Consider the following 13,349-nt stretch of genomic DNA (forward strand, 5'->3'; position numbering starts at 1 on the left):
TGTGCGTTCTTGACTGGCCAACACTCCGCTCCATACAACAAGGCCGGTCTAACTACCACTCTGTAAAACTTACCTTTAAGTTTCGGTGGAATTTTCTTATCACACAATACTCCAGAGGCAAGCCTCCATTTCATCCAAGCAGCCCCAATGCGATGTGTGACATCATCGTCGATGTCACCACTCCCTTGGATTACCGCCCCAAGATACTTAAAACTTTCCTTCTTAGGAATGATTTGTGCGGCAAGTCTCACTTCCACATCTGTCTCATCCACCACATCACTGAATTTGCATCCCAAATATTCTGTTTTGGTCCTACTCAACCTGAACCCTTTGGACTCCAGCGTTTGTCTCCATACCTCCAACCGCGCATTAAATCTGTCCCGCGTCTCATCAATCAGTACTATGTCATCCGCAAATAACATACACCATGGGAAAATAAATTAGATAAAAGTTACCTTAAAAAAGAAGTAATAAAAATAACGAAAATAAATACATTCATAATCAAAAATTAGATAAAAGTATTTGTATCTGAAAAATGCATTGAACAATATTATCATAAAATTATTGCCAAACAAACACAATTTACTCTAAAATATTATAGTTTGGTAAATATTGTCGGGGATATAATGAGACATTTGATCATATTTTATTTTATTTTGTTGAGCTAGACTTCTAGCAAAAAATTATTTTCACTTTAAATTATTCATAAAATTTTAAAAATAATCTAATTTATATTTTATAGCCAAACACAACTCCAATTTATAAATACTAAAAAAAAGTACTCATTATTTTTCACTTTAAAAATAAAAAAAGTTTTTTTCTTCAAAATACAGAACAAATTTCATGGCCAAACATCCCTTGGTTCAGTAGTTCATCACATTTTAAAAAATAAATATATTTATATTTTACAAGAAAATAATATAAAGATGTGAAAATCTATTTAAATTGTAGTAAGTGAGAGATAGAAAACTATTTTTTCACAAAGGGAATAAAAAGAAAAAAGAAGAGAGTGAATGGGAAAATAAAGAAAGAGGGATCAGGCATTGTCACACTGCGTTTAACATTTAACCTTAGCCTGCGTTTATCATTGACGCCACTGAGTCATTTTCCGGCCGCCGCCTCCTCCTCCAAAACCCTAAACCCCAATAAATATTATCACCTCCGGTACCGGAAATGGTATGACTAAAAAACGGCTTCTAAATCTAAGATCGATTCAAACCCCTACTATCGGCGACCGGAGATAATGCCCTTGTGGGTTCAACGGGCGTCCAATATCTTACTCATTGCTCGATTTCATGGTCTCACTTCTTCAAAATCTATCCCTTCATACGGACCTGGACCTGAGGCGGTTTGGTTTACTAAAGTTGTATGTCTCCTCTGTTTTCACCATTCTCAATCACTTGATGTATTCGGTTCTGATTATTTTCGTCAAAATTTGGACCCACATATTGCTTTCACCGTTATTCACCATATTAATACCAATTTGAATAACCCCAGATTGGCATTTCGTTTTTTACAGTGTACTAGGATCAATCTGAATCTTGTTCATTGTATTGGGAGTTTTAATTTGCTTTTGAGGTCACTTTCTCAGATGGGGTTTCACGATTCCGCTATGTTAGTGTTTAAGTTTATGAAAGCTGATGGGTATTTACTAGAAAATTCGATTTTGGAAAGTGTAGTATTGGCACTTGCAAATGCGGGCAAGTTTGAGATTGCCAAAGAAATTTTGATTTCACAAGCTGAGTTAGGTAGGGAGGAAGGTAGAATTGTTAGGCCTTTTGTACATAATAGTCTTTTGAGTTTGTTAATGAAACGAAGTAGGGTAGATGAAGCTGTTGATTTTTTCAAACATCATATTTTGAGGTCAGAGAGATTGTTTCCAGATACCTGCACTTTTAACACTGTGATTCGTGGGCTTTGTCGAGTTGGAGGAGTTGATAAGGCATTTGAGTTTTTCAATGACATGGGAAGTTTTGGTTGTTTCCCTGATACTGTTACGTATAACACTCTTATAAATGGGTTGTGTTCTGTTGGTCAAGTAAACAGGGCTCGAGGTTTGTTAGGAAATCTTGAGTTACAAGATGGACTGTCACCTGATGTTGTGACATATACTTCTGTTATCGCTGGTTACTGCAAGTTGGGCAGAATGGATGAGGCTATAAATCTGATGGATGAAATGACTACTTACGGTATTAGTCCAAATCTGGTTACTTTTAACATTCTTATCAATGGTTTTGGCAAGATAGGAGACATGTTTTCTGCTATACAAATGTATGGGAGGATGTGTGCTGTTGGTTACCCTCCTGATGTTGTGACCTTCACGTCTCTCATTGACGGTTATTGTCGTACTGGAGAATTAGATCAGGGCTTAAAGCTATGGGATGAAATGAACACTAGAAATTTGTCTCCAAACCTATATACTTTTTCTATTCTTATCAGTGCTTTGAGCAAGGAAAATAGGCTAAATGAAGCTCGGGAATTATTGAGGCAATTGAAATCGAGGGATGATATTGTCCCCCAACCATTTGTATACAACCCTGTGCTTGATGGGTTTTGCAAGGCTGGTAATTTGAGCAAAGCAAATGTCATTGCAGCAGAAATGGAGAGCAGAGGGTGTTGCCATGATAAAATCACCTTCACCATTCTCATTCTTGGGCATTGCATGAAAGGAAGAATGCTTGAAGCTATGGCCATTTTTGATAAGATGCTGTCTTTGGGTTGTGTCCCAGATGATATCACAGTAAGTTGTTTGACATCATGCCTTCTAAAAGCTGGGATGGTAAAGGAAGCTTATAAAGTAAGGCTCACTCCATCAAAGGACTTGAATCCTGATTTATCATCTTCAAAGCAATCTGTACCATTCCGGACAAGTTTGGATATCCCAGTGGCTGTTTAATTAAAAAAAAATTACCTGGTTCCTTTGGCACTGCTTAAGGAACATGCGAATCGTTGTTCTCTTCAAGTGCTTCAGAACTTGAGAAGATTGCTTCTGCATATTTATATCAAGCTCAAGAAGCATGGTCATCGTCGTTTCTGTAAGGTGAGAAGCTCCAAAAAACTACCTAATCTGGTAGTTTTTTTACCTGTTTTGAAAAGTTCACAAAGTGTTTCATTTGTGGAATTAACAGGAAGGAACCCTTTAGTTTACAAACTTATAAGACCTGCATTTCTAAGATCTTTAGTTCAACTCATCATTAGCACGAGAAGCATTACATGTGTCCCTCTAATTTCTTCAGGTTATAAGCCCCCTCATTTAGAGAAAAGAAAACTGGCAATAGAAACAAATAAAAGAAAAAAAAAACGAGAAGATGCCTTCTGCTTACCTTTTCATGAGTTTTATCCAGGTTATCTTGTGATAAGCTTTATTATGTCATCTGATAGTCTGATAGGGTTCCATCATTTTGACAGGATTTTGATGGATAACTATCAGAAACTCAAGGATTGTACATGGAACTAATGCCTTTTTTTTTAATAAAAGGGGAAATAGTCCATGAAAATCAGCTAAGCTACCATGAAATAGTGTAATAATATGAGGCTGGAGGGAAGATTTGAAGAGTTTGTTGAGTGAGAAGAACTGAAATGGGAAATTAAATTTACAATGAAAAACAATGTTTTGTTTGTTGAAAGTCTTGTGAGAAACTTTTATACTACTTTGTCAATTTTTGTACATTGTTATCAGTGATGTGAAGGAATGTGGTCTGCAGATAAAAGGGCTTCCTTGAGAAGGCTCTTAAAGCTTCTAAGAACGTGCATGTTGTTTTGTTCATCTTCAAGTTTTTACAGAATTTCAACTAAAAAAATAATTCTTGATTGTTTGATTTTCAACTAATTTTTTTTTTCTTGATTGTTTGATTTTCAACTAGAATATGTGAGTATTGACTTTGTTCTTCTGTTTCTCAATTTGACTGTGTCCAGCAACCTTGTTGGCGACAGCCGCTAGGAGTTGTCCCGCACATCGAGCGCATATTGGCATCTGTTATAATTTCGGTCGGCGATGTAGGTAAGCTTAACCTTTGAAGTACTACTGACCATAGCATCAACTTGATTTACTCCACCGTTAAGCAGTCGGCTGACATTCCAAAATGAATGAGAACTGTCTAAAATTACTCATGTTTTTTAAAATTCACAATGGCCAACTTTATAGAGTTCAAATGCACTTAAGCTCTTTCTTCATCATTTCCCTTTTTACTATTATGGTAAGATGTCATGTGTCACTCCCATTACTTTCTAGGGCCGGTGCCCTTTTCTCTCTTTCCAAAGTAGCAACAGCAATAGGCTTACCATCTTATAAGGTTGATCATAGGATCTTCAATTGGTCATAGTTAACAGCATATTAATTTGCTGTCTCACAGGTCATATAAGCCCTCCTTCCATATTATGTCAGTCAAGTATCAGCTGAAAGATGCATTTCAAGTTGTGTTTAATTTTCTGCTTCTTGTGAGTTATCACCTGTCAGCTATCCCAGCCATGTAATCTAGAGTATATGGTTATACCAACTATGTAAACGGTGATTATTTTGTATTTCATTGCATTTCTCTTAATTGTTTTTGTCTTTATATCAGTGTTGGCCTCTTCACCTTCTCGTTCTCATTCTGGAAGATGCATTATTGGCACATCTGTGTTTAAATTATTCAACCTTTCTAACTTGACTCCTCTGTAACTTGGATGCTAGAGCTTGCTTGTTTCGTTGCTTCAAACTTTGCACTTGTCAATTTGTTGGAATATAGTTGGTCACATTTTTCCTGAATAAATGTTGTTGCTTCCTGAATTTTCATGCCGGCACCACTCTAGATTTCCTCCATTTATTTAGAGAAGCGTAGTGTTCTGCGGTGCTTGTGGTCTTGCTTATGTTCCTGTTCAAAATCTGTTTCTTTCAGGTTCTCTTTACTGGGTTTAGACAAGATCTTCAAAAGTTGTCGGGTTTCAGAATATTCTCTTCACAAGCTGGGGCTATGTAAGTACCTTTTTATAGATGTTTGATTGTTTTTTCTCCCCACAAATGATTTGGAAGAACTTTCTCCGCATGTGGGAATTGCCAATCAAATGTTCTCGCCATCGAAAATTGTAATAACAAATGGAAAATGTCCTTTCTGAAGATCTGAGTTGGGATATTTGCCCATATTTTTTATAATCAACCAGTTGAAACTAATTATGGTAGATGTAGGCAAATAGCAAAAATAATTGGTTTCAACTGGTTGAACAAAAAAGTAGTTGTGTATTTGTTTATCCCAAGTGTTAATGTTGATGAGTGTTTGTCGCGCAAAGTTCTCAATCAATAAGGGTTTTATGAAGTCCCCAAAAACAAAATTGAATGAGTCTTACACAACCTTTTGTGTTTTTTGAACAGCAACAACTAAGCCCCAGTCCCAAACAAGTTGTTTGGATATATGAATCCTCAATAACCATGTTTCACCATCTAAATTCATCTCAGTCAACCTTAAGAATCTGCAATAATGTTATGCCCCCCTGCTGAATACAATGCCTTCTGATGGATGTAAATAGTTGCCATACAGAAGTTTGTCTGATTATGAAATGACAGATGGATTTTTGTATGCATTCCCTTGTTTACATAGTGAATTTCTGTTCTTAGGTTTTTGTGGGGCATGATGCCGTGTTCCTTTAATGTTGTATAAAGTATGGTACTTGCATCTTATCAATGCCTAACAAGGCTATTTTCAAACCCATGCAGGTGGAGACACGATGACTGGGGTCGAGGAAGGAAGTGTGCTATCCTCAGCCCCGATGCCAAGTGATACAGAGTGAAGATCCTAGGGGCAGACATCTTATTAACACCTAACAAAGACACATACTTCCAAATCATTTGGGTGGATACACAAGTTGTCTGGGCTGAGGAGGAAACTTGGCTATGCTCATTCCTGAAGCTTTGCAAATTCACTGTTGAGATTTGAGGTACAGAATGCGTATATGATCAACAGGCTAAGCAAGAAAATTAGTGTTCATCCGCCTCGTGTACGTTGATGTGATGAAAAGTTGTACGTAAGTAACAATCTTGTTACCACTGGATATTGAAATCAGGCCATATACATATCCATTTGAGGCGTCGTGCACGAATTCTGTTGTGATCGTTACATTTCCATATTTATAACGAAGATCAATGTCATTCTCGCCAAGCAATGCTCGTTTGATTATAAGTTTATTACCACTTAGCAATATACAAAAGGTACAGCCTGCCAAATTTACTTGCCCCTCTGAACGTTTATTATTTATGTTGGGGTTAAGGTCACAGTTTGATTACTATTATAATTTCATAAGTTCGATGTTTCACTTACACAGAAAATTCTACCATTTCTCTTACTAAATAATTATGGACCACAGCATAGTCTAACTCCTCACTAAAGAAGAAAAAAAAACATATTGTTTCACATGTTCAATTGCTAGATGCCTACCTCAGATATTAATGCTTCTAAATTTGGAGCACATGTAAAAAATACTAAATGATTTTTTTTCATTTATCTAACTTTAATAGATAAAAGTATTCAATATTTGTGCTGTGGGAGGTAACAAACATCCAGTATAATAATTGAACTGTGCACAAATTAACTCAAACGCCTTCGTATTAGAAAAGAAAAAAAAACCTATGTTTACACACAAGCACTCATGTGACGTAAAAGAAAACCATTTAAAAAAAAAACTCATGTGATGTGATGTCTAAAGTCTGATAAGTTGGCACTACTAATACCCTATGAACAAATCCAAACAAAATCCATTTGTCTGTTACACGTTGTTTTTGGTGATCTATACCTCCTGAGTTGCCTAAATAGAGTTGTGACGTTGTTTGCTTGCTGAGTAGTGGGAACTACTTTTATCTTGCAAACCAATCGCACCTTGCTTAAGTTTTTTATTACCTAGTATACGACTGATACTAATTATATATGATTTAAAAATATAAGACTTGGGTTCTTTTTTTATGAGATACTCCTTCATTTTAATTTGATTATCCAATTTCAACTTTACACGAACTTTAAAAAAAAAAGTAAATAAAACATGTAATAAAGTTTTCTACCTTGGTTTTGGATCGTTCAAATTCTTGCTTTTGTTCAAATAGCTTATAGTTTAAACTTTACGTAGAGCAAAAGGTATGACCAGATCATACCCAAAAAAAAAAAAAAAAAAAGACCAAAAGAATTGCGTAAATTACAATCTTGTCCCTAAAAAAATCTCTGAAACTAGCGATTACTTAATTAATTAAACAAGCCTTAAAAAAATATGCTTACTTCAAAGATATTTTCGTCATTACCCACCTCACCTGAGGAATTACAAATAGCTCCCCACAAAAGTTCCTTCCTCTTCAATTTCACCGCAAACCAAACACCGACTTGCCATAAAATGAAGAAATCAACGGTGAAAAATAGAGGAATTCAAACGGAACCGGAAAAGCTGACGGAGCCGGAGATGAACGCGGCGTTGCAGCTTATTCAGCTCAGCGGCGATTCCGATAGCAGCCGTGAAATTTACCATAACGCCGGTGAAAGTTCAAGAGTAGTGATCGTAGAAGAAGAAAGCGTCGGCGATACGGCGGAGGTATCATCGTCAACAGCCGTGAATATGGAAGATGAAGCTTCTCCTCCTAAGAAAAGGAAGTTCCGATCCGTCGCTGCACTTTATCAGGTTACAAAACCTTTGATCCTTAAGAATAAACATCGCAAGTTTAAATCCTGATAGCCAAAAAACATATATGTAAATTATTTCGTGTATATATATCAATCGAACGATATCAATAAACATTATTGTAGATATTTTTGGTGTAGTATATCCAGTTATTTATCGCTTTAACTGAAAAATATTAGTAGATCCGTTGATTGAACTTTTATCTCCTAGTGTTGATAAGAGTTTCATTCCAATTTGTAATTCCTTTTTCCATTTCTCCTGTCACCAGTTTTTACTTTTGATTTTTAAAAAAATTATCCTTTAACTAATTAACTGATTGTTCATGTTCATCATATGTGGGTTTGTTTAATTGATTTAATGGGGATTGGGGTTACGATTCTCGAGTGTTCTAGAATATTCTTCTTAAACCTTGCAGATTGAATTCAACTTTCTGACATAGCAAATTAATAAAATCAAAATACTGGAAGTTTATTTAAATAGCACATGTTATTGATTATCTAATTCGTTTAATTTTATGATAATTACTTGTGCTACATGAATTAAAAGCCAATCTAAAGGCATGTGAATATGGACGTAATGTTGGTTATCAAGAAATTGATCAGACAATTACATCAAATTAGTGGAGTATTTTTTTTCTAAAAAAAAAAAAAAGAAAGATATTTTCGAGAGTTTGATATATTGGGGTCATAGCTCATTTTCCCCCTCAATTTATATGTTTGCCTGCACCTTTAAAAACTTAACAACAATAATAACATATCTCGTAAAATTCCACTTAGTGAAATCTGTGGATAAAGTGAATAGGATCTGGGGAGGATAGAGTGTATGGACCTCTAGGTATCATAAAAGGTTTAAGATGATTCAATATTCATAATTATTTTACTAGCAAACCTGCACAATACAACATATAAGATGTTGTTTTCTTATCCTCACATCATGTATTCATATTTTGATTGCTAATATGACAGTCGTTTACCCTTCTTGTAGCGAAGAAAAAGAGAGAAAGAGATAATGATGAAATATTATTGTTTGAAGTAGAAAGATGATACTCAAAATTAACAATGAGTATTTCGAATTTAGATCTTATTGGGTACAAAATTGCATTAGTTAAGGTGTGATTTATCTTCTATTGTGAATTTTTTTGGTGCAGATTTGAATATAGTTGAGTCTTTATATGAGTATGAGACATCGAACGAAAAACTAATAAAATAAAACATTGTAACCTTTAACTAATTGAATGGAGCCTTATTATATATGGTAAGGCGGCATGGACGGTTCGCACCCCCTTGCCGTTATGGGGACTCGGTCTATAATTTGGTCTTTTTCTTCCTTGAATGGCCTCCTCGCATGTGGCTGAAGTTATTGTAGAAAAATCCTGCTTTTATTATAACTATAAATAAAAGGAATTTTTTTGGGACTTCAAAAATGCTACTATCTTTTAAGTGTGCATCAGATACAAGTAATGTAAACCTACACTAAGCAAAGTGTGATGCAACAACCTCGACTAGAAAGCATTGATAAGAGATCAAATCGATCTGTGATTTTCCATGTAAAGAAATGTAAAAGGAAAAAACAAATAACTAGTGGTTTGTTTTTGTACCCAAACGGAGACTTTAAGTATGTGAGAGGTATATATAACCATTAGAATATATAAAAGATGTTTGATATATTGAAATATTATGGATATTATATGGAGTATTTATGATGGTGAATGCTCATATAGCTAGTCGTGAATTAATGCGTTGTTGTTGTTGATTGAAATATTTAACAAATAAAGCAAAAATGATAGTGACTACTCATACAACAAATCTCAATAGTTTGAGATTGATCATGTATAATTATTGTTATTGTTTATTTGTGACTATTAAAACTACTGTAGAAGTAAAAATATGAAGATGATACTGTAATTATAGTATTATATTACAGATAAACGATGATAATTTTAGAGTGCATGTACGTACTATTGTTTAAGTTGGTAGTACGTTAATTTCTGTAACATCTGATCATATTTTTAATGATAATAACGAACATAAATAATATAAATGTTGGTTTAATTAAGAGAAAACCAAAAGGCGAATTAGAGAAAAGATGCTACCACTTCTTCCACCTAGGTAGCTACAAGATTATATTTTAATTAGTTACTTCTCTAAGTGATATATAAATTATATTAAATCATTTACAAATTCAAATTTCATTCGTCTCATAAACTATTATAATTGTTCTTTATCTACCTTTACAAAGGTTTATTTACAATATTCTAATATGATCAATTGTATAATCTCTGGAAAAAAAATACATTCTACATTTATATCAAATCAATAAATATGGATTTTTTTTTTAAATTTATGAGAAGACCCAAATATAAAAGAAAATATTTGTAAGTTGAGGGAATTCCAGAGAAGATCCATGGCCAAACTAATTTTCTAACCATATTAGTAGTCAAGTTTCACTAGAAAATTGATAGTGAAGTTTAATTTGCGTGATTAATTTTTTATTAATTATGCATGAGAACCTTTTTCAAAAGGCATGGAAACAATTTTTACCGTGTTTTTTCATGGTACAAACTATTAAGTACATTTGTTATAAACTATGCATGATTTATCAACGTGGCCTAAGATATAGCAACTATATTTAAACATGGGGATCTTATGAGCCAATATATAGGACTTAAAATGAAGACAAATAACAAACTTTTTTTGTGTCGATGATTCATATAATGGAGGTTAAATTATAATTATAAACAATAGTAAATTTGGGAATTTTCGTTATTCGTAATTAATTCCGTATTCTACGTGAAATAGGAATACCCACAGAGATCAGCCATCTCAAAGCAATATTTCTCTCTCTATATTTATATATTTATATATACACACAATACTCTCCGTCTCCACGTACATCCCTGCTGAGTCGGCATGTGGAGAGTCTCGATCGTCTGATCAACTCCACTACTAATATATGAGTATATATATATGAACGATATATTGTCTGAAATAATTTTTAATCCATATATGTGGGGAGTTTTGAAGTAACGATTGAGTAGTGTCCATATAAGAGCCATGGATGCCACTATCACATCCCTTGAGGTGAGGCCTTTCACCGAAACCTGCTATATATATACACAGATCGATGATAATTTTGTTAACGCTTGCAGTTTTAACAAAAAAATTGAAAGCAATTATGATCATAGCAGCAAATTAATACGTATCATTTTAATATTATCAAAATATATATTCATGGGTTTAACATGTTATTGATAGATAATCATAGGTCATCGAAGGATTTTTCTGTACGGAAAATAATTACGATATTGATATGTGTGAATTATATATACACAAGATAATAATGACGCTCGAAACTCCCGATAAAATTAGATGAAGACGCTCGCAGATTGATGCCGAGGAGTACAAAATTTCGTTCCATCACTGACCTCTACAAGGTGACTATTCATGCCGTATAAATTGTGAATTTGTATGAAATGTAGAATTTTGCTTCTTTTACGATGGTGCATGGTGTTTACGCTAGATCAGTTTGTACGTGTGTATTTCAATTATTTTCTGGGTATCTGTCATTCTGCACTTGTCAATTAGTTTCATATTTTGCATGCATTTACCAAGTATTATTTTGACATACAAACAAGATTGCATTGAAAAGTAACAAAATGTTTGCAGTCCATTGATCTTATATAGTAATACTAATATACTAAGGTACAAAAAATATTTTGATGCGTTAAATTTTGTTTAAGAGTTGCATGCATATAAGTGTTTTAATTTGAACTAGCTAAGTTTCAACTAATAATATTGTTCAACAATATATACTAATTAGTTCCTACTTGGAGTTTTTTATGCGATGTATGTATTGAAAAAGACTTGTATTTTATTAAAAAAAAATAAAAATTATTGTTAAAAACTTTTTTGAATTATAGTTGATTAAGTTACTTTCCTTGATTTTGAAGTGTACTGAGAGGCTCTCACCAGTTGAAGATGAATGTAATTGGAGTTCTCCCACAAGGAAAGATATCTCAACCAAAAAAAATTCAAGCATTAAAACGAACATAAGAAATCAAAGTTGTAAGTGTATTTAATATATATATAATGCAAAAGAAAAATACTTTACATTGGAAAAAAAATCATTCTTAATTACCTGGTCATTATAATCTCATGTTTAATATATATGGTCAATTTATTAACTCTTCTTTTAGACTACGGTATAGTCTTTAATTTTCTTGTTTTTAACATGATTATTAGCAGATCAAAATATTATCCAGAGGTGAATTCAGATGGTGAAATATCGGACAAAATGGGTTGCGTTAATAAACGAAGGAAGTTCCTATCAATTGTTGATATCTATGAAGCAACAAAACCGGTGGGATGTGACATGAACAAGTAATAGCAGTTAGATGTATTATTTTTCTAGGTGGATTATTTATTAATTAATGCTTTTAATTAGTTAAGGTTAATGTTAAAGACATAAATTACTGTTGTGGATTGAGAACTTCACAGTACTAGCTGTATAAGTTTTTATTGAAAGCGTCACCTTTAAATGAACATTGCAATGTGCGATCTAAATTTAGTTGAAACTTAGCTTGAACACCAAACTCCGAGTAGGAAAAAAAACAGTCTTTCTTCACTTTCACGTTTTTTAATCTCAATTATTTTATTACTAGTAGCCATTATTTGATATTCTATGCATCTTGTAATGATGTTATAGTAGGGCTTCATTTTATCTAATTTCTCAATATTCATTTTCTCTATTTTTAAAAAAATTCCTTTAAGAGCATTATCATAATTCATATTAATGGTATTCTATTCATTACTTAGTGAAAAAGATTTGAGGAGTACACAATATACATACACCTTATCATTATCATCTCGTAGAAATAGTAATGTTGTTTCTAAAAAAAATCCGTTCAAGTGAAATAAATTTAGATACAAAAAAGAAAGAGATTGTGCAGAGAAAATATCAAGTACACAATATAAAAATCTATAAAAAAGATCAAAAATAAATAAAAATAATGTAATAATCGAAACATAATAAACACCTTAAATTTATCTATTCTACTCAATGTGCTGTCACCTTTAGAGTGATGTTGGATTTCAGTATTTACACGTGTACTAATCACAACTTCATCCCCAATTTAATTAGAATACAATTGAATTAGCCTTTTAGGAGCACTCACAAATCACAAAGTTTCATCCTCAGGTTCATCTTCAATTTCTCCTTTCTTTTCTTTTCTTTTTCTTCATTGTTAACATAACTCATGTGCTTTTTATTATTCTAGTTCTGTAGAATTTTGAAACCAAGAGTGTATTTTTATTTTCTGGGTATATATAATAAATGCAGCTCAAATTGAATATTTAAGTGAACGCATGCCCTCCTTCCTAATTGTATGTATATAGTAGTGTTACATTTTTTTTTAAAAAAAAAAACACTCAAAGTATAGATGTGTGAACCATACTTGAAGTATGATCATATATAATGCAAATTGTGATAGTGCATCCATCCTTTTGAAATTTTGGATAGTCCTCTGGTTCTCGTTGTGGTTTAGTAGAATAAGAGACGTACCTCAAGATAATACTTGCAAATTCCTTACCTTACGTGTTTTCGTTTATTTTCTGCAGATTTTACTGGCATATGATGACACCTAATGAAGGAAATTAAAACAAAGTTTACTTGTTGATGTACTTAGCAACCTTCCCGAGAAATTAATCGATGACATACTTTTG

General features: G+C 33.1%; 1 protein-coding gene across 2 annotated transcripts; it reads left to right on the plus strand.

Annotated features, from left to right (window-relative positions):
- Nucleotides 1–978: 978 nt before the first annotated feature.
- On the plus strand, nucleotides 979–6,062 carry LOC102597229 (pentatricopeptide repeat-containing protein At2g06000). Of its 2 annotated transcripts, XM_006351769.2 has the most exons (4): nucleotides 979–3,040; nucleotides 3,916–4,000; nucleotides 4,878–4,954; nucleotides 5,690–6,062. In XM_006351769.2, the coding sequence occupies exon 1, from the start codon at nucleotides 1,244–1,246 to the stop codon at nucleotides 2,894–2,896; it is 1,653 nt and encodes a 550-aa protein (XP_006351831.1). In that variant the 5' UTR covers nucleotides 979–1,243; the 3' UTR covers nucleotides 2,897–3,040; nucleotides 3,916–4,000; nucleotides 4,878–4,954; nucleotides 5,690–6,062. The 2 variants fall into 2 exon arrangements, with proteins under 2 accessions (XP_006351831.1, XP_006351832.1); XM_006351770.2 differs by lacking the exons at nucleotides 3,916–4,000; nucleotides 4,878–4,954; nucleotides 5,690–6,062 and adding an exon at nucleotides 3,409–3,908.
- The last annotated feature ends 7,287 nt before the right edge of the window (nucleotides 6,063–13,349 follow it).

The sequence above is a fragment of the Solanum tuberosum genome, unplaced genomic scaffold (genome assembly GCF_000226075.1).
Source record: "Solanum tuberosum cultivar DM 1-3 516 R44 unplaced genomic scaffold, SolTub_3.0 scf00136, whole genome shotgun sequence".
Taxonomy (NCBI): Eukaryota; Viridiplantae; Streptophyta; class Magnoliopsida; order Solanales; family Solanaceae; genus Solanum; species Solanum tuberosum.